The sequence below is a fragment of the Lytechinus variegatus genome, chromosome 5 (genome assembly GCF_018143015.1).
Source record: "Lytechinus variegatus isolate NC3 chromosome 5, Lvar_3.0, whole genome shotgun sequence".
NCBI lineage: Eukaryota > Metazoa > Echinodermata > Echinoidea > Temnopleuroida > Toxopneustidae > Lytechinus > Lytechinus variegatus.
In genome coordinates this window covers 37,902,690-37,925,627 of record NC_054744.1, presented here as the reverse complement: position 1 = coordinate 37,925,627, position 22,938 = coordinate 37,902,690, and the positions used below count along the sequence as shown (strand labels likewise).

The following is a 22,938-nucleotide window of genomic DNA, read 5'->3' as shown; positions in this document are numbered from 1 at the left end:
CAATTCCATACAATATGTTCATGCGACCCGCTATATATGGGACTTCCTTGAAAATTTCTGTCTCCTATTTCTTGATCTTTTGACAGTCTGTAATGTTCTCAAAGGACCATGACTTGGTCAGTTCATGAAGTGAAGTAAAATTTTAAGAAAAATGGGGGTAGGACGTATAAAAAGGTTGATCATTTTATGGAATTGCCCAAGTGTGAAATCTACATGATATATCATATTTATTTGATGAAATATCAAAGCCAAAAAGAACGAATCAAAAACAGATGATATTGATATGCAAAGAAAAAACAACCACAGACAAACATCTTTTGGGATATTATTTCACAATTAATTCATTACTAACTGAAACTAATTATTAAAAAAAAAAGACGCCTACACTGTATATTACATGGAGGAACATCTGTAATAAATTCCATCAAAGTTGTGCATTCTTCCCAGCCATGGCGTAGTTTCCTTCAGCAAGAAATTTATCCACATTGTGCTACACTCGACCCAGGTGAGGTAAATGGGTACCCGGCAGGATTAATTCCTTGAATGCATGAGCGCTGAAAGGCAGCTCAAGCTAAAGCCAGGTAATAATAATAACAACGCGCCTCGGAATAGAGTATTTCTAGATAGATGGCGCTATATAAATGCCTATTATCATATGTCCTGATTAATCCTCCTCCCAGCAGATATTTAAGTCTCATTTACTTTTTAATAAAATGTGTTGAGAGTAGACAAGTAAACTTGTAGTTAAGTCAAATGGATCTGGACTGTACTTACTCTTGATCATACTGACATCATTAGCTCCATCACCAATGGCCAGAGTGACAGCATTCCTGTGAGTCTTGACCAGGTCAACTACTTGAGCCTTCTGTAGAGGGGTCACTCTGCAGCAGATGACTGTCTTGCAGTAGCAGGCTGCTTCTAGGAAGTCGAGTTCTACCTCTGGGTCGAGAAGATGGGCCTGGGAGGAAAATGAAATATAGTTTATAAGTTTACAACTATATTTTTCTGAAAAAAATAATGGACTACTGTTTTTAACAATTTACTCTAACAAATATGGAGTGATTGTTCTATCGCCTTTTCATTGATCGATTCATCATGAAATTTTGAATTTGACCATATTATCAGGGAATTCTCAATATTTCAAAAATGTTGAAACCCTCATTTGAAAAGGCATCTTTCAAAAATATTTCTTATGATACAATGCATCCCTCATCAAATTTGAACCTAAAGCTGTAATCCCCCAAACATCTCCCAATAGACGAGAGTTGTATTGTATGTACATGGCACTAACATTTCAAAGGATGCCAAAAAAATTTTTTTAGCAGAATTAGGTCATATGTAACTTTCTATAAAAAGTCAATAGGATAATGCAAAAATTCCTAATCAACCCATTAAATTCCAGAAAATACAAAAGTGGCAGCTCTCTCACCAATGCAGCTCCTGTTACAACAATGGCAAAACTGTAGATATCTCCAAGCTCATCAATGTCCTTGCTCTGGTAGGAGACATCATCATCCAGTTGGTCCTTATCCTTGATACCCATCACGTCCTTGATCTTGCACAGCGCCCCCTCTAGTTCCTCACGAGCCTCCGCCTTCTCCTTTGCCGAGATGATGAAGATCTCGTTGAGATCTTCCGTCAACAGGTTGCAGGAGTACCCGATGTTGATGGCAGTCTCTTGCTTGTCACCGGTCAACACCCACAGTTTGATGTTGGCCTGAGGAGGACAAAGAGAGATTTATGTAATTGAGATTGAAATTTCACATCAAAACAAGTGCATATTAGGCTTCATACCCACATGCAATTACGATCTAAATGTGAACAACACAAATTAGTAAGGTAAATAATAAAAAATGCAATATGGCAGCAGGCAAAACTGTAAACAAATATTTAGTGGTATTGTCAACAAAATTAAATATTCTGAAACTTGACAAGTGTATTGGTAATGCACCCCGGTAGAGTCATGGGGTTCAAAAGTAAATAGTGATATTGTCTGCAACCTGTGCAGGTCAGCACAAGCATCGATTAAAAATAATGTAGAGCAATTGAAAAAGATTCACAAAAGATTCTATAGAAATTGTAAAGCCACATAACCTTTTCCATTTAACTGGAGTTATATTCTTAAATGAAAGATAATTGCTCCATTACAAATTTGCACGAACTAAACATGGGTCGTGTGGTCCAGTGGAAAGAGCATTGGACTCATAATTGCAAGGTTGTGAGTTCGAATCCCTACTCTGCCATTTTCTCTACTTTGATAAAAAGGCCTGAGAGTAAAATGAATATCTGTCGTCTATAAGGTCAGCCAATATGACTGATTAACCTTGACGTAAAATGTTTCCTAGGTAATTGGTTATATACCAGCTTGACTTTTACCAGCAAAATGCTGTCCTGCCGAGTTCCTATGGGAGTTACCATAAACAGAAACCTAATCCCTTCTCTTATCTTTCATATTCTGAAACCCCAGACCATATCACATTCCTAACCCTACATCTCTGCATGTGTAAATACAGGTATGCTCTTCCTGGTTGCAAATGTCAATTCATCAAGGCTCCAGTTTGAAATATCAAATATCGAACATGAATTGATCCTTTACCTTGTGTAAGTTTTGGATGGTTTGTGGAACTCCATCTTGAAGTTTGTCTTCAATGGCAGTAGCTCCAAGAAGAACCAAGTCTTGTTCAATCTCGTTGTAGACCTCATCTAGCTTGGACTCTCTGTCAACTGTTGCCAAACTATAAGAAAGAGAATTACTAATTCAATCCTTTTTATCATACAATTTCGCATTTTGAGGTCTGGTTGAAGGGACATATATTCAATATACCAATATACAAGTTAAGAAGCACATTCATACCACCTTTGAAGAACATGTAAATAACTAGTTACAGCAGGGAAGAACATTCCTATCTTTGCCAATGAACTGGTTAACTGATTTCTATTCTAAATATATTTCCATTTCATTTTCAAATTGATTAATTCACGAGAGGATGTTGGCTGTGTATATGCATCTGATGCGATTCTAGCAATGTTTATATGGACTGTGGTATGGAGATAAGGCATCCACTTGAATATATTTATTTACAGCTCACATTCCTAATTCTCACTCATCATTTTACACTTATCTTTTAATTATGTTTCTATTCAATATACACGAATGTGTCATAGGCTACAGTGCTATAGGCTACAACCTCTGTGCTAATTGTTTTAATCCATTTTTTTAAATTGAATATGTTGAAATATGTGTGTAAATACACTTACAGGGCAGCGTTGTGTTGTATAAGTTATGACACCATCATAAAGTAACTCTTCCCTGTCCTCTTCCTGGCTTTTTTTTGTTGTCTTATCAGAAATAATTCATCTTTTTGGTATATCTAAAAATGCATACTTGGAGCAGACCATTTAAACTAATGAAACATTTGAAAGTGTAAATTTTTTAAGAATGATATGTTTCTTACGATGCTTCTTGGTGTCTCTTTCTCCATTCATAATAAGTGTGTTCATCCACCTCCTTCATAGCTAAGCAAAGAGTTCGTAGACCATCGTTAGCAAAGTCCTAGAGGTCAAGGTCAGAAAAAATACAGACGAATTTGGATTGGTGCAATATATAAAGTTTTTATTATAATTGAGATAACATTAAGAACCTAAATATTGACTTGAACTTAAGTCTGACTCAAACCCTAAATTTTGACTAACCTTCAGTTTGACTCAAAAGTAAATCTTGGCTCGATCTTGAAGGTCAAGCCCACCCCAGAAAATTGTTGATTGGAAATGATAGAGAAAATCAAACTGGCATAACGCTGCAAATTTCATCAAAATCGTATGTATACTAAGAAAGTTATGACATCTTTAAAATTCGCTTATTTTTCACAAAATATTTATATGCACCACTTAGTGATATGCAAGTCTGTCAACCTTTTGACCTATGTGGGTGTGGGTGTGACATCATACTAATACTGATGTCTGATGGGGAAGTTGGATCAAGCTTGTGAATCCCTGCGATAACCTTTGAGAACTAGTTACAAAATGCCTTCTGACTAGTTTCTGACCCCATAACTAACAAGAATTATAATGGAAAAGCTAGTGTCACTCAGTAAAATACAGTTTCCTGTTTAACGTGGTGGCCAGATTTACCTCATATCCCTCTTACCCCCTTGCTCTACTTTACACTTGTCAATGCATCCTTCTTCCTCGACCAAACCATAATACTCTCCTCCACTTGAGGTGGGCTTAATACAAGGTCATCCACCGAGCAAGACTGTTAGACCTCAAAACTTAAATTGAGATACTTACATACAGGTCAAATCGTCCGGCATGTTGTGAGCGTAATAATAATGGCATATTAACCCAGGGTAGCCACTTCAGTTCCGAAAACTGTTCTCCCAGCGGGGCCTGCTATTATTACCCGACTAAGCTAGGCTGCCGATTCAGGTGCACACAGCTTTTTGAGGAATTATTTCCTACCAGTACCCATTTACCTCAGCTGGGTTGAGTGCAGCACAGTGTGGATAAATATCTTGCTGAAGGAAAACACACCACGGCTAGGATTCAAACCCATGACCCTCTGTTTGAAAGGCAATAGTCAGAACCACTTGACCATGACGCGCCCACAATAGAACTTTCCAATCAACACAGCTAACTATAAAAACTTACATTGAGATGCTCAGTGGTTACATCCTTCAAGGCATCACTGGATGAACCAAGACGTTCATAGATGACGGTGTCAGCACCCTTACAGAAGAGCTTGATCTTCTGACCCTGCTTGACAATGACAGACATGCGTTTCCTTACATTGTTGAAATCAAGGATGTGAAGGAGTTCATAGACATCTTCCTGTCCCTGTACGACCAGGGTGATGGTGGTTGGTGTACGAGACTGAAAAAATAAAAATAAAACAGAGAGCAGGAGTTGAAAATGTGCATCAACTGGGCTGATGTAATACTCAATTCAATTTAATATCACCAGTTTTAACTTTAATTAATTGAGCAGCATTGTTCATTCAATTCATTTCTATAAAAAAAAAGATGTTATGACCTATTGATCTACTGGCTAGTTAATTATGATAGCTTTGGGCCATTATGTGAAAAGCGCTATATAAAAAAATAGCTATCGTTATTATTAGCGCAACAGGAAGAAGAACTACATTTTTTTTTAATTTCTAGATGTGATAATGGGCAATCCCATGAAGTATTTTTAGGTCTTCACCCCTTTATTTGTGTCTTTCATGCAATGATTTTGTTTTCTTCTTCATATGATAAGTTGTAATACTCTCAATTTATCATGATGTGAGAAGTAAAGGGAAAGAATGTTTGATAACTTCATTGAATTTCGTATTGATTCCTCCTTTTCAAACTGTCTCCCTTTTTCACCCACACTGTTTATAATCCGCTATGTCCCTACAAGTACAGATAAAGGTTTATTGTTCTATAAATGGTTGGTTTGAATACTCTTGAACAGGTCACCTACCTTGAAAACAAAGCCAAAATTTCTGGCTGCTCCAACCAATGCTGCCTCATCTGGTGATTGAGCTTGGTATGCAAGATTACCTGATGTCAAAAATACAATTGTCATTATCATCTCCACAGAATCATTTTGACATTTGAATCTGACTCTGGGAAATAAATGGTTCAGCAATAATACAGAAGAGGAGGTTAATTACTGTACAATGTCTTTTATCTAATATTGAATAATTCTATTGTTTGTAACACAGGATGTGTTGTTAAAACATATTATTTGTTTTATGGTTCATTAATGTGGAACAAATTAGGCAACTTGTCATATGTTTGTGCTGCCTCTCTTAGCAGAAATCCTGTTATAAAGGCACTACATGTATGTAGAAAAAGATGATATATGTGTTTCTTCTTACCATCAGCATCAGTTTCTGGCATGACAGTATGACAGAGAGATAGAAGACGAAAGAACAACCAACAATGTTTATCACCCCTCTGAACAGAATCAAGTAGGCTGGGATCATAGAACTTGAATCCTGGCTCACACATGGTATTAGATGAGAAATCAACAAGGGGTGTGTCCTGTATAGGGGAGGGGGACAACAAAGTAATAATAATAATAATTGTAGTTAAGAAATGCGATTCACGTTTGTACCATAGCGCTTTACAAAAATTCATATTGAATACAATAATACAACATAATCATAAACCATACAAACAAAAATAAATCATGCATTAAAGAAATATGACTGCAGGTGCTTCTTAAACGTAGGGGTATTGGCAATTTCACGAATGCTTTTGGTATGTTATTCCAAATATTGGGTGCTGCTATTCCAAAGCGTTTGCCAACGAGTGTTAAGAGGAATCTTGGTTTTTAATAATTGGGTCTTGTCATCTGATGATCGGAGTGTGCGTCTGGGTGTGTAGACTGATAGATTGTTGTTGAAATAAGATGGAGTTTGATTGGTGAAAAATTCATGTACATATAGACAATGTTTGAAATCAATTCTATGAGCAATAGGCAGCCAGTGTAATTGTCTTAAATAAGAAGAAGTTTGTGCTTGCCGTCCTAACTTAAAAATAAGTCTGGCTGCCTGATTTTGGACACCGTGTAAGCGCATTACATCTTTGGCAGACAAAAGAGAAAACAGACCATTACAATGCAACAGGAAAATTTTCAAAAAGCTGTTTGAAAATTACGCATGACATACCCAAGAATTATGGAAATGGTTAATTCCCATCAGCGTATTTGAATCTGATCTATGTAAATTAAGATTCGTGCTGTTGGAAGAATGTAGATGCAAAGTTTATCATTTGCCCAAAGTTTAGTAGTCTTGCAGGAAATTCACTCCCAATTTCTAACTATACTTTTTTTTCAGATATTTCATTTAAACATACTGGTCCACCAGCAGATGCAAATAGGCCTTACTTGTTTCCATCCACATATGGATATCAAACAAAAACCCTCACTGTTGATGGTCCTATGTGACAAAGACTGCTATCCCTCTCTAGCTCTCCCCCTCATTGTTTTAAAAATAAATAAATAATAATATAGGATTTGTATAGTGCACATATCCACCTTGCTATGAAGGCAGTCCTATATTACCATGGCTACGCTAGTCTACCGATCTTGGTGCCCACAGCTTTTGGAGGAATTACTCAGAAAAAGTGACCCATCCAAGTCAGCCCAGGCTTTGTAATCATTTGGCCAAGTGACTTGGTTTGTCATATTTCTAAAAAATGATTATAATAATAATAATTACCTCTGTTATATCCATGACATCCCCATTGATGTCCTTCACCTCTCCAAACTTTCTTCCTCCAATGGAAGCCTTGTTGAATGTCATCATATTCTGGATGAGCAAAATGAATTAAAAAAAAACAACAATGATATTGTATACCAACATCAATTACAAATCATTCCCCGCCTTGCCTAAATGAAATAAACCTTACAAATGAAAACAAATAGTTGACAAAATCATAAACTGAATTTGTCGACTGAATATCTCTAAAATGATGTCATTTTCAAAAGGTCACCTAATATCTAAAACCATTGCTTTTTTAATCACATTCCAGCTTTTAGGGTATATGCGCGTTCATGGTGAAACTGGTTTTACGGCTTTTCGGTTTCAAAGGGTTAACAAATCTGTTAAAGGTGTAAGCTTTATATCTTTCTAAGGACTGAAAAATAAATATACATTCTAAAATGATTTTAAGATTCTTATTCATAAGACTTTGACCAGGGAGTAGGCATTATCACTGCTTACACTCATACATATCATGACCCCTGTTGCATGGACATACAATCGATGGCAACTTCCATGGTAACATTGCTCAACAACCAATCAATTCAAGCTATCTAAGAAAAACTAAGAAAAATAAAGGTAAAAGTACAATTAAAGGTAGGTTTAATACATGTAATACATCAGGCCTTAGGTTATATGGTGCCCTTATTCAGAAAAGGCGTCTGGACCTTAATCCCAGCTAGGCTATAGATTTGCAGTTCTAGGTCTTTACCTGAGTAAGAGTCCCGGTCTTGTCTGAGAAGACATACTGTATCTGGCCCAGTTCTTCATTGAGGGTTGTAGACCTGGCCCTGGCTCCAGTCTCCTTTGGATCATAGTACATCTTGACATCCCAGTTGATAAGAAGACTCTGACACAGTCGTATCATCTCCACTCTAAAATAAGATAAGAAAAATGATATATATATATAATGATAGAGGAGGCAAGATAGCTCAGTAATTATAACAGTGGTCTTGTACTCCTGGCATCCTGTGACGACTGCACAGACACATTGTTAGCCTAGCAGAGCGCTAAACAGTATGCTCAGTTACATCTTTCAGATTGTCAAAGTCAAAACATTTATTTCATTGTTAAGCAATGTATTGTTGTAACATTAGGCATCGGCCCCCACATTACCGGTTGTAACTGGGCCTCTGTTAGTACACTGGTAGCACCAACAACGTTTCTGTGTGGTCAGTACAGGTTGTTTGTAAGGTATTTGCCCACAATACCAAGGCCTGTGGAAAGAACTTACGCTGTCAGTCCTCTGGTTGCTTACTTTCATTCATGATCTTAGTGGTTAGGTGAAAATCATTTTACTACCAATACCAACACAATAAAGAACCACTGCCATCATTATAAGGAACCACTGATGAAGGTAATGGAATGAAAAATTGTTTTAAAAAAACAAATATTTTCAAACCATGACACCAATCAAATGACTTTTCAGCAATAATTTAGCTGATACTATACATCTCACGATCACATAAAAACTGCACAGCTATCAAAATGCTGTGGTTTCCTATTTAACATCTCATTTTCATGAAACTGAAGTTTAATTTTCTTTTAATTTTGCCTTTAATAGCAGCATTAAGAAGGACATAAGAGAAGAAGGTATAAAGTGAAGAGATGATGTACTTGATCTTTAATACTCATGTAATAAGGTGAGATGGACACATCGGTATTGAGGATTACAAAAGATACATAAGAGAAGGTGAGTGTAGAGATGGTGTACTTAAACATTAATACTCACATAACATGGTGATATGGGCACAATGGTATTGAGGATTACACAAGACACATAAAAGAAGAAGGTGAGTGTAGAGATGGTGTACTTTTAATACTCACGTAACATAAAGTGAGATTGGCACAACGGTGTTGAGGAGGATTACATAAGAGAAGAAGGTAAGTGTAGAGATGGTGGCAGCATTCTGGTACTCCCAAGGAAGGTAGGCCTGGAACTCGCTACCGGTTCTCAGCTCCCACACTGAGCATAAGATTGCGCAAATCACGCACATGGTGAACAGGAAGCCAAAGATCTAGAAGGATTGGCAAAAAATGAAAGTTCAATAAAACATATCATTCAAAGAACATAAATATAAAGGCTAGAATGAAAAAGAATCGATTACATCTGAAATAGCATTAATCCACATTGTGTTGCAGTCAGCTCAAGTGGAGAAAATGGATACCTGGAAGGAATGTTCCTTCTTTCAAATACCTGTGCAGCTGGAAGGCCTCTGGGACAGCCACGACGATGGCTGCCCGGCTAAGGCCAGGGTTAAATGAAAACTATTGCACTGAGCACTCTGGAGAGTAGATAGGACTTATCATCACAAATGAATTTGAGGTAGAATTCTAAATTGAATAATTCCTCATGCTGTAAAAAATATCTAAGAAATCATAATGTACAATAAAAAACATTTGCATTTAATTTGGAATGAAGCTCTTTAGAAAATGGTATTAGAGATCCAAATGCATCTCAATTCCTTAACAGGGTTCCCACAGAAATTTGAAAACTGAATTCCATGACTTTTCCATGACTTTTCCCTGACTTTTCCATGACTAAATTGCTGCTTTCCATGACTTGCTTTCTGGCACCGTTTCCAAAATCAGACACATTATGATGGCCTCCATAACCTCCCCTCACAGCCATCCATTCCACCCACTGCCTTACTCATGACATGTACATCTACATGTATTATTGGTATATGGTCTGTTTCTGACCAGGGTACAGTACCATTTTCATTTCACCAACATCAAGATTCAAAATTGTCTTGAACACAAACTCATGTAATTTCTTGAACTGACAGATTTCCATGAACTATTTCCAAATTTTCAGAGCATAGCATGCAGATCTTGTCACAAAAGTGAATTACAATACATGTAGATGTAAATGTCAAATTTTCCTGGCATATTGAAATTAGGAAATTAGGATACAAAACTTCCACAAAAAAGTCATGGAATTTCTGTTTTCAAGTTTCTGGGGGAACCCTGAATTATATGAAGATGAAACACTTTACATGTCACACATGAGCAAATTATTACAAAAAAGTGACATTTGAGTTTTACAATAAGGTGACATGAAAAAAAGGCTAACAAAGACATCCTCATCCTAAAATTCTCAACATAGTGCTGCATTTCACTCTACATTACAAAAAAATGAGGCCATTTGGGATAAAACGTGAGGACATCAGCTAAATTAACAAGCGTATTTCTGTATATGCTCCAAAAATAATGATGATATCTCGAAAATTGGACATATGATGCCTATTTTGGTATTTTATTAAACTTCATTTTCAAGTAACTTTTCCAGAGAGGACACATTATTTGACACTAAAATAGCAATTGAAACATCTTGTGTAACTAAGAGATTCAGAACCTTTTGAATGTATTGTGTTCTGATAGCCACGCTGGTAGTGCTTGATAAGTTGTGGCTTGATATGCCAACTAATTGCCATGAATGCTGAGTAAAATTGTACAAACCTTGAAATTTAAATTCTCTAAAAACAACTAAGAATGCAAAACTGGTTACAAAATGTGACATATTAAAAATACATTGGACTGATTAACATCTTATATCATTGCAAATTAGATGAAATTTTCTGTAGTCTGGTTGTCCAAATTTAATGTCAGGAGCAATCAATTTATTCATGGCCATGAGTATTTTGAGTGAGGAATGTGGATTGTGGCTGTGTTATACATGTATTCACAAAAACCTTTTTTATTAAATGTTTTTTTCAAACTTGCTAGCCCTAACACTAAGTCATCTTGGATTTTGAACATACAGACAAATGACTGGTATTGTAACTAACCCTAGTGTATTACTTGACCCTTTAAACCATGGTTTAGACACCAAACTCATATTCCCCAGACAGATATTGAACAAACTATGTCCTTTTATAAAAAAAAGTAACTAACATCAGACATTTTGTACTCCATTTTTGGAAGCCATCTTGGAATTTTGAACGTACTAGACCAATGAGTGTCATTGTAACTTGTCCTTATAATTTGACCCTTGAAACCAAAGTTTAGACACCAAAATCATATCTCACCAGTGGATATATAATTAAGTATGAGAGAACTTTGCGAGACATGACAAAACAGAAAGCTGCCATAGCCATGAGGTAAATGCAATTCCATGACTTTTCCATGACTTTTCACAAATTTTCCAAATTCCCTGACTTTTCCCTGACTTTCCAGGACCACAAATTTTTCCAGGATTTTCCATGACCGTGGGAACCCTGCTGAAGAAATAATAGAAATTGCAGTTGTTTGAAAATTCAATCACATACATGTAGCTTATTGAAGAAACATATTTATACTTACAAAAATGACCATCTTGTTGAGTAGTCTGTCGAGACTGGTTCTCTTGAATTTAGACTTTCCGCTGTTCTGCATCAGCTTTGTGTCCTTACCAGCGAAGATAACAATACCATAACACCATGCGGTGTTTCGTAATCTATACAATCATACAGGAAAATAAAAGATAACATTGAACATTCTCAACACGGCATGGTAAAGATTGGACCTATTGCATAATAAACTGATCAATGCTAGAATATAAATACATGTACATGCATATAAAGAGCATTAAAGGGAACGATTAAAAGGATAGAGCCTCGTCGATCTGGCGCTGCACAGTGGCTGCCGGGCCCACGATCAATTGGACAAAGCAAATTTTCGGAGTATTTCATTTCATTTCATGTCTATTTCGAAAAATAAATTATGGATTTTCATTTTCATTATGATAGTGGGAAGGGGAAGAAAGAGGGAGAAAATGAAAGGGAAAAAAATACAAATAAAATGTTCAATAGCAAGTGCAAGATGGGGGTAGAACACTAAGTAGAACAAGACATGAAAGAATGTAAGGATGAAGAAGACAAAGAGGACAAGTTGAAAGGATAATGACAAGGGAAGAGAAAAAGGAACAGGTTGATAATGATAAGAAAAGAAGTATAAATAAAAAGAGATAATGCCTGAGGAAAGGAAAGAGTAGTATGGGAAGCAAGAGAGAAGAAAAAGAGAAAAAAAGTAAAAAAGAAACCTTACCTGCACCCTCGAAGCATGATCTGATCATTGTTAAGGGAAAACCTATCTCCAGCCCAAGACATTGCTCCGTCAAACTTATCCAAGACATTGTTGGGAGCCTCACAGCGAATTTCACCTGAAGATAAATATACGTAGGAGCACAAATGCAATTATTAAAAAGCCAATTTAAACAAGCATGGATTTTTATTCTTCATCAGTTTTAGAATCACAATCATAGTACTGATTGCATAGTTTTACACCTTTGAAAATAGTTTCAACTTCCAACGTAGATGGGGAGGAAGGGAAGCTGCTGGAAATGCTTTTTTTTAATTCATGACAATTTAGATACATGTACATATACAAGTTCTTAATGCAGTTTTGAATTGTTTGAAAGTATGTTGATTGTTCTAGGAGTCAAGCACAATATCTTGTTATCTGTTTCACACCTATACTCATAGAGTGAAAGTTTGCCAGAGGAATATTGCACTACACTACAAATATTTCAATATAAAGGTAAAAATGCAAGAGCAATTCTAGACTTTGAACATTGGAGACTGCTTATGTGTCTCATGATTCTCTCCTTTATTTTTGAAAATTCATTATAGTGCTGGGTCCCACTGTAGTAAATTAAAGGGTGCCGAACGCAAATCTACCTGTGGCGAAATTCATAAATAGGTCTGATATTTCATTTACCTTACTTTGGTAACATTAATTTTATAAGAATATCTATATCCCAAAACATAGAAAATGTGTAAGATGATTGAATTAACATTAGTTTTAAACTATTTAAAGTACATATTACTTCATTTATTGGATTATCAATATCTGTATTGGCCATTTCCATGGCAATACCTAATTTTTGTGTCTTGCCTCTATAGCAGAGTAGGACTATAGGGGCAACTTTTTCCGGCGGAAGAGACGGCAGTGTCGATATAACAGCGTCATCAACCTTGAAATCTTAATCAAGGTTAAGTTCTTGAAATTTCATCATAACTTTGAAGGTATGGGTGAAAACTTCATGACACAGAGTATTCAGGTATCATTGATTGTCTTGCATGAATTTTAGGTCACATGATTAAGATAAAAGGTCATATAAGTCACTGAACTTTGGCCATGCTGGGGGTATTTTATTATTATTATTATTATTATCATTATTATTTATTTGACCAATATAAAAAGAACATATACATTACGTTAGAATAAAATTTTTGAAATGTCATCATAACTTTAAAGTTTGATCTAGTTCATGAAACTTGGACAAAAATGTATAAAGTATCATTGACCATTTTCCACAAGTTTCAAGTCACATGATCAAGGTCGTACATGTATGTCATTTAGGGTTGATGAGCTTAGTATTTCATTATGAAATGAATGGCACTTTTGTGAGTAATTATTAGTTTTAGTTGTTTCTGAATTTATGCTGCTATGTTTATTGAAGAAATAACATCTTGTGAAAATATGAATAAGTATAATCATAAATATTTCTTAATCTCTTGCATTGTATATTAAGATTTTTACTCCGTTCATTTGACTTGATTACAACAAATTCATGTTTACCTTCAATTTTCGCATTTGGCGTTATCATAGGTCCATGCTTTTATATATCGTAGTCTAAGACAGAAAATACTGTACGTGCACAGGGAAAATTATACATTCAGTCTATATATCTGTGCTGGACTCTGGTCATTAGCCTTTACATTCGTTTGTCATGATCGTCATAGGACTGCATTTCCCAACATGACAATGCATGTGATGAAATGAGATTAAAAAAAAAGAATTAAAATGTGAACTCTAAGAGCCTACTCTTGGTATTTCAAACATCTTTCTCCACATATGAAACCTTTAGCTCGTTCAAATGGTTATGGACCGATCTATTTATTATTGCTGGTCTAATGAACTCACTCTAAAAGATATTAGATAAAAGTGCCACATGAGGGTAATTATGTGTTCAACTAACATTGGGCATTTCTTTGGGGTATTTTTATTTATCCAGTGTGATGAAAATTTTGCCACTGTAAAGTTAATTGTAATATTCCCGCATTGGGTAAAATACTGCCCCAAATTGGTTGGACACATAATTATCCTCGTGGTGGTTAAAATTTTACCCAATATTTTTTAGTGCTGTTCAATTAATTGTATGAAACAATGCCTTCTAGATTCTAAAATCAAGAAATTGGGCTATGGACACTGACATAAGCCTTTTGATAAAGATGCATGAAGTGAGGGGGAGGGGGGAAACTTGCCCCAAAAAGTTTCAAAAAAAGGTATCGAAAAACAGAAGGAAAAGAATGGAGAGCGTGTTGGGGAGGGGATCAGTGGATTGTCTCGCTTGTTGATTTGTTTCTCCAGCCCTCTCTGTTGTTTATCTCGCCTAATGTCGATGGCTCACTCATTTTCTAAAATTTTCTATTAGACCTTTCCTTGATTGCTTCAAATGAGGGTCTTGCCCATATAACTCTACAAACTAGATAAAAATATGTATTTTTTGTTTGCTAATGGCCCTGGGAAGTAGGAGTGCTGAAGCACCCCCAAGATTTGACTGGGGGTGATGTGTGTATTATTCTTCATTTCCAGCACCCCCTGGGATTCTAGTATAAATTAATAAATGTAACACAAAAGTGCTCCACTTTCTAGGGACCAAAGTGACCTTCATTTTTTAGTGAAAGTTTTTTTTTGCTTGTCAAATTTACATCAGCACCCCAAGTTAAAATATCGTTCCCAGGGCCTTGTCCAACCCCCGTGTATTTCTTTATCTTGTTCTCTAATCCTATATAGGCTCTGAGGACACCATCAGCTCAATGAAAGATTCTTAGCTCAAGAAGCAGTGACTTAATAGATATTTCTTTATTCGGATTGAATATTTTCACTGAATGTTCTCAATTGCATAATGCTAGTCCTTGGGCATGTTGCAGAAAGAGTTGCCTTTAAAAACAACTAAAAATCTATCGCAAGTCACTAACCGTGCATCCCATTAGTTTAAAGTCAATTTAATGTTCGATTAATCACGTTTGATTAAAGATGTCATGCCAATCTTTTTAAACCTCCATTTTCCTTCTAAATTTAAGTATCGGCCCGCAAGTTGTGGGCCGAAATTCTAAGAAAATGAAACAGACAAATAGAGAATGAAGACGTGATTGGGGGCGTACTTTATTCAACGCAATAACAAACTCAGATTGAGAGGTTTTCTTCTGAAATTTGAAAGAAGGCTCATCTCTCTATGTTTAATGAATTATATTGCATGAAATTCAAGCCAGTTGTATGAAAAATGGTAATCTATGACTACATAAATTATATATAATAGGATTTAGTAATTTCACATTATACTCAGCTAAAGTGCCATTAACATGTTTGTGGGACACGCTGTAGAGTACAATGCTTGGTAAGATCATGGAGCAACATGTACGGTACTCCATGTTATGATAAATCCTTGTTAAAACTGGTGGTGTAGTTTTAACATTACTGTTTTTTTTTCAAACAGCACACAAACAAATAATTCTTGTCGTTGCCGTATGCTCACGATTGACAACACTCAAAATCTGAAGAACAGAAAGTGGTTGTAAACAAAGTCCTAGATAATTGTGAAATCAAATTAAATCCACTTTTTAAAATATTAACAGTACAATACACCCAAAATTCAAAAGTTCATAGTGAAACATTATATCATCATTGGTGTCTTAGCTTACAATCAGAGCAAAGAGTCCTGCAATTGTTCAGTTTTCCCTAAATTGAGAATTGTAATAAGTAATTGCAGTACACACGGTAGAGCAGGGCTGTTTTCAGCCCAGTGTATGATCGGTGTCAAGTGTTTACAGCATTCAGCATTTCAAAAGAGAGAGATATATATATATACTGTAACCTCTGCTTGTCATATTTACATGAGCACCCCCATTTAAGTAATCGACCCCAGTTGCGGGGGGGGGGGGGGGGCAGGGACAGTTGCGGCCAGAAATTTTGTTACTCATTTTAAGTACGTACTTATACATGTAATTGGTTTATAATGTACAGTGTATTTAATGATACCTTCAAAATGCCCACCCGATAAACTATGCATGTCCCCTATACATAATAATAATAATGATAATACATAAGATTTATATAGCGCACTTTCCATCTTGATTAGATGCTCAAGGCGCTTCAGAGCAGAACAACAAAGACTATTTACATATACATGTAATACATGTCTGAACAATAAGTCAATGTCTATAAAAAAAAACGCTTTTATACAGGTAAGTTTTCAGGTTGCCCTTGAAGGTGGTCGCTGAAGTCTGGGTTTTCAAACTGTGTGGGAGAGAATTCCACAGGCTAGGTCCTGCATGAGCAAAGGCCCGCTCCCCGCATGATTTCTTAGCAACTGAAATTTGTAAGAGATTAGATGATGAGCATGATATATCTTCCATCTTACTTGAAAATTCTTTAAGATTTGTGACATTAGGACGATTGATATATAATCAATAGATAAATACATTTAAATCGAAGAAATTGAAGTTTTAAAATAAATTCGAGTTATTGATAGTTTTCACAAACTTTTATTTTGAGTATCAAAATGACGATTTTATGTTTCATAGTGCCATTATGTGTGTTTAATATTCCAATTTGAAATGTATATTTATTAGTCTTATAATTTGAAACTCCAGATAAGAATGATGGCATATCAAAGGTAGTCAAACTTAAAGATATTCAGTCAAAATATCCAAATGCATGATTTATGACTTTCTTTCAGATTTTACACTAAAAATGACATTTTCACGCAAAAGTGCGCTTGGCATCCAGCTGTACACCACTTTGGGGGTATTTTTGCAAGACTTTTAGCTGGGATGCCAAGCACTAGCAAGCATTAAAAAAATTTGCCGTCCAAAGTATAAAAAATCGTTTTGGCCAACCTACTATTGCAGTTGGTAACCTTGCTATCCACTGGCAACGACCAAAGTCAGGCAGCCAATCAAATCAAAGATTCCATGCAAATTTACTATTGCATAGCTAAGTTTCCATAATGGTAACTCTCAAGCAACAGGGCCCTGGCCTTACTTTCAATTAAAAAAAAATGCATATCTGTAGCCTGCATTAGCATCATTCATTTTTACATTCCTTTGGAATTTACCCTTGCCAAGTATTACAAAGAAATATACTAATGTTTTAGGGGGTGTTATACAAAAATATTTGTGACTAAAAATCACATTAACATTGAAAGTGGGATGTAAGGTATTCAGGTGTACTAATCAAATAGATGTGTTTACTATGTGCACGTTGTTAATTGAGCACAAATTCCACTCACACTTTCATTCTTTTTAACTGCCCTTCCCCCCCCCCCCCGGATATAAAAAAAAAAGATGGCAAACCTTGGAAACCACTCAGTCTCTCTAGATCCTCTCCTAATTTTGAAGTTTCAGGAAGAGCTTGTCTTACTTTCAGATTCGTTTCCCTGGGAAATAAAAACAAAATTAACAACAAATCAAAAGAAGAAAATCATCTTTTATGGCCTATTGTATGAGAGTTACCTTTGCAAATAAACTGTGTAAAAACAATTGGGTACGTCAAAATATACATAGTAGACAGTCGAGCAGGTATAGTCTGGCTTAATCTACTGAAGGTTTTAAGCAGGAGATTGAGTGTAAAATTACTACAAGATTTAGAAATAATTCTTGTGTCAAGTAATTCAAAAATTCTCACACTTTGTGAAGCACACCTGAAAGTGCCTTTTTTTTGTTGAATTTCTTTTTAAAGCATTAAATCATTTGGTCATTCCAATTAATCATTCACATGTGAGAATGAGCTCGAGTGAGGTGCATTGTGCATGAAATGGATACAACATCAGCTTGAGAATAAGGCAAGTTCATTTTGGGCTTCATTGCCACATTTCAAACATATGAAAACTAGTGACTTTCGAAGGCCTCTGCCCTTTCACACATATTACACTTTCAGTGGGTATTCCACTGTATGTCTGTATTTGAGCAATATGCATGCAAGATATGCAAAGGTGTGACATGACATGACGTCTCTCTCTTACCCATCCAACTCTGCCGTCTCTACATACACCAGACTGTGAGGCTCGCTGGATGATAAGAGTAAGATGTCAGCTGCGATAAAGTCATTATTCTTCATTCGAATGATGTCCCCCACCTGAACATGCTGCCATTTTACAGTTGTAAGCCTAATCAAAGTAACAGAGCAAAAAGAAAATAGTTGAAATGAAATTGTAGAAGTAATTGATATGCCAAAACAGGTCAATGGGGATTCAAAGCCGCAGCCCCTTATGAAAGGGAGATTAAAACTTAGTTGAATTAAAAAAACACATTCATCTATCAACAATGAAGGACCACTAACATAATCTAACAACAGCTACTAAAATGATCACTTAGACAAATTGAATGTGATTGTTTGTAATAATTTATTTATTTTAAAAGAATGTCAGTCTATAATACCCATTGACGAGAATGAATAACTGTTATATCCCTATTTCTCATCATTTGACTGGGGTATGAAGTAGGTAACTTCTACACTATAAAGGCAGCCCTGCCTGTGATAGAAGCAGTATAGTTGGTTCTTCTTTACATTGCAGGGAAAGATACCAGCCAGTTACATATATACATGTTCTCACCGCATTTCATCATATTTTCATAAGTCTATACTTGGAAAACCAATAAATCATATTTTATTATACAAAAATGCAATTTCTACATTAAAAATTCATTAAATGGTACCAAGGGAGGTCAATGTATGTATACACATAATATGTGTGTGAGATAAAAACTACTTACTCTCCATTGACAAGGATGAAAGATTCTCTGTTGTTGACTTGGTTGTCACTTTTATGTCTCCTCTGTGATGAACAAAAAGGGAAAGATGAAAAAATATAATTTATTTAATACAAACAAGAACAAATCAAAAGATATACATGTAATGCAATGTAGTGGTCCAGCAGTGGTTTTTTGACCCAGTGAGCCAGGTTCGACACTCGAGTCAATTCACTCCATTCAGAATCAGCTTTGGACATACATGTAAGACCAGATGGGCAAAAACAAACATAGAAATATTTTTGTTTTTGTTTCTATGAAAATGCTTGAATGTATGTGGAATTGAGTACAAGCAGTTGGGTAGAATTACAGACCAAATGAGAGGATAATGAGTCTAAATTATTCATGGCCTAGTCAGCAATTAGTTGAAATTGCAATTATGTGACTAAAAGCTTTACCTTTCTATGACAACATAGAGCGACTTTAAATAGTTCATGTAATTTCATTTCACTTTATGACAAAGTATATACTTTTCAAATTTCAATAAGAATCACTGAGCTCTCATTTCAGATAAAAATATTAGTCTAAGAAATGATTTAGGATATATTTTGCTTGCCATATTTCAATAAAACAATTAATGAAATAGCTAGAAGTTTTACTCAATCCAAATTATGGTAGGTGTTTCTCACATGTAGGAATAATTTATCAATTGATGAAAGCATTCATAGTTTGAACTTAAAAAAAAACAAGATAAAGCTTTTGACTTTCAGTTTACTTGGTTTCATTTTGAACGATACAATACAGCTCAGATATTTCAAAGTTGTCTAATGTTTTTTTTGTCAAGTGGTGTTTTGAGATAGTACTTACAAAGTCATCTACTGCATCTTTGATAGCTGTTAATCCAAGCACAACAACCAATGGAAGCGCAGTGGTGACAGGGCTTAGAGATGAGATAGGACCAATCAACTAGAAAAATAGGAAAGAAAAGGAATCCAATATTCAATACATGAATTCACAAATACAATACATAGTAAAAAAAAAGGTCAATGGTCGTGAAGAGAGTAGGTGATAGTACATGTATGTAGAATACATAATAATAATAATAACGGTGGCTACTTATATAGCGTACAGGTCCACCTTTCGATGCTCATGGCGCTTTAAAAAGGCACTGCTATTATGCAGTACATGTACTTCAGAATCCAAATGTTTAAGAGAACATGCAAAAGTCAAAATTAAAATCAGAGGAGAGAGTTTTGTGAGTTGGATCACAATTTCAAATCAGAATCAGAAATGTTTAACAAAATGCAATGGTGTGGTGTCTCTTTATACTAATGTTTGTCTTTTCAATTTCATCAGATATTTTCGAATTTGAATCCCACTTATTTTCTTCTGCAAATTATTCATCCCAATTGCGCTGTGCTTTTTATAACCATTATAGGGACATGGGCCCTGTTGCATAACTTGACCAATGGTACATGTAACTTGCATGGAATCCTTGATTTTGATTGGCTGCTGATCATTGTTACCATGGTAGTTATCATGGTATGGCAAAGTTACTATAATAGTATAGTTTTATGCAACAGGGCCCAGGAATGAATTTTAGTGTAAAGCACTTGAACAAGCCTACTGTTTTTTTTGTTATCTTTTTTTTATAAATGTCTATTCAATGCAATGCGAATCGATCAGCCTGCTTGGTTGTAGAGCACTTTGATTTACGTGTCAATGTTAATATGTTTCAGTAATCAGTAGAAATAAATTCTCTCCCCTATATGTCATCTGTGGATTTGTTATATGTACAATGTATTCAGTCATTTCAAAATCATTGAATATAATCTGGTAAAAACACATTTATAAGATCGTATATAGAATTTCCTCAAAACCAGGATTTATTTTAATATTTGTTATGATTTATTTATTTGTTATGTCACAAATGTTCATTGTAAACATGCCATGAACATTTGTCATTAGATTGTGGTATAAATGACTCTGCAAAGCTAATCATGCATAGGTCTGTCCAACTGTAAACTAAACATCTGTTTGTCTGCTGAATATATCTCTATGGAACAATCTATGAATCATCTATAGGGCGTGCACTTACACAGCAAATTTATTGAACATCATAAACATTCATTGTATACATTTCTATGGACACAAGAACAGATCAATGCATAATATTGACGTCGTCAAGAGCAATTTTGCATTCATGGCCAATCCAATTATCGAAGCAAATCTTGAGGGTTGTGATCTTCTCAGTATGTATCTGCTTCAGTTGATCTCTTAAATATATTTTTCTCTCACATATTCCTCTTTCACTTGATACATGTAGATAAATATGTCTGTCTGATCTACATTTACTTTTTTTATGTCAGCATACAAGAGTCAGATAAGCTGTGCTAGACTAATTCTACCTTCATTTTATCTAAAATTTCTGCCATCCTTACACTTTATTTTAACAGTGCCATAATAGCAAATTCCATAGAATCCTTGTTTAATTGACTGTTGGGTATCATTACAACAGCAATGCCATAGAATGCAATATGGCCCAGATCTGGTTCTTTCAACATGACCCTGTTAACAAAAAAGTACGAAATATTATTTTCATCGTCCTGTAAAGTCTTCGAATAACCATCATTACACATTACACATTCTACTACTACTGCTGCTGCTGCTGCTGCTACTACTACTACTACTACTACTACTACTACTACTACTACTACTACTACTACTACTACTACTACTACTACTACTACTACTACTACTAAATACTACTACTACTTCTACTGCTACCACTATGACAACACCTCTCTCACTACTTTGTTGTAAACATATTCAAATGAAAACTTACTTGAAGGATGAAGAGTACAAGAAAATAAAAGTTGGCTATCCTCAAAAACTGCTCAAATAGGTTGATGGGAAGGAAGGTGAAGATGTTGTACTTGGACGTCTTGATGTAATTATTCTATAAAAGAAAGAGAAGAGACAGAAAACAAATCAATTAAATGCTTTTTAAAGTTCACATCCATTTATGACTCAATCTACTGTTTTACGAAACTTGTCATCAATGATGAAATTGATGTTCTACTTTATGTGCATGTAACTGACAAATCTTATTCTTCATCAAATAATATGTCAAAATGATTGTAAGTACATGTAACTTCACTTTATAGATAAAGCATTCTCACGCATGATACAGGGTTTATGTAAGTGATAAAACACAGATGGATTAGCTCATCATGGTGTGAATGAACCTAATGTCATTATTCATAAACTTTTAATTAAATTTATTTATTTAGCCTGAATACGGTTCATCAAGACTGTTCAAACAAAACAGTAGGCCCTACTCTGAAGTCGAGACAACAGTATAATATTGTGCATCAATATAAATCAATGCACTATCATTACCCATCTCTCAGAAGAATGTACACATTAAAGGGAAAGTTCACCCTGACAAAAAGTTTATTGTAAAAATATAAGAAAAAATAGTAAAAGATATTGCTGAAGGTTTGAGAAAAATTCATCAAATAATCAAAAAGTTATTAGAATTTCAAATATTTGATTTGTGACGTAATATGCGAGCAGCATTCCTACATAGTGAATGGTAAAAAATCAATGAAAAGTCGTTTTATCATAAAATTAAATATGTTTTTCACTGTACCTTTTGTATATCAATGGATAAAATCATTTCACACCCGATCATGAATAGAAAACAAAATTAAGTCATCAGGAACCATAAGAATTTTGAAATTCATGCATTATATATTACATAACACATGGGGCAGCTGCTCGTTTATGACGTCACAAATCCAAAACTTTGAACTCTAATAACTTTCTTACTCTTTAACAGATTTTCCTCAAACCTTCACCACTATTTTTTACTATTTTTTCTGCTATTTTCACAACAAAGTTTTCTTCAGGGTGAACTTCCTCAACCAGGCCTGTCCTCAACTC

At 35.1% G+C, this 22,938-nt stretch overlaps 1 protein-coding gene across 2 annotated transcripts in view; it reads right to left on the bottom strand.

The window, feature by feature from the left end:
- Positions 1–22,938, bottom strand: part of LOC121416079 (probable phospholipid-transporting ATPase IM) — a 60,427-nt gene that overhangs the window by 11,261 nt on the left and 26,228 nt on the right. For both annotated transcript variants that reach the window (XR_005970098.1, XM_041609530.1), the window contains exons 4-20: positions 21,836–21,949; positions 19,858–19,956; positions 19,015–19,076; positions 18,264–18,407; positions 17,596–17,678; positions 12,281–12,395; positions 11,558–11,690; positions 9,080–9,270; positions 7,965–8,127; positions 7,211–7,300; positions 5,864–6,029; positions 5,464–5,543; positions 4,651–4,872; positions 3,456–3,553; positions 2,597–2,735; positions 1,430–1,717; positions 775–958 (exon numbers count right to left, since the gene is read on the bottom strand). Coding sequence is in view for 1 of the 2 variants with exons in the window: in XM_041609530.1 (XP_041465464.1) it covers positions 775–958; positions 1,430–1,717; positions 2,597–2,735; positions 3,456–3,553; positions 4,651–4,872; positions 5,464–5,543; positions 5,864–6,029; positions 7,211–7,300; positions 7,965–8,127; positions 9,080–9,270; positions 11,558–11,690; positions 12,281–12,395; positions 17,596–17,678; positions 18,264–18,407; positions 19,015–19,076; positions 19,858–19,956; positions 21,836–21,949 (2,371 nt within the window). In the remaining variant the exon portion in view is untranslated. The remainder of the gene's footprint in view (positions 1–774; positions 959–1,429; positions 1,718–2,596; positions 2,736–3,455; positions 3,554–4,650; positions 4,873–5,463; positions 5,544–5,863; positions 6,030–7,210; positions 7,301–7,964; positions 8,128–9,079; positions 9,271–11,557; positions 11,691–12,280; positions 12,396–17,595; positions 17,679–18,263; positions 18,408–19,014; positions 19,077–19,857; positions 19,957–21,835; positions 21,950–22,938) is intronic.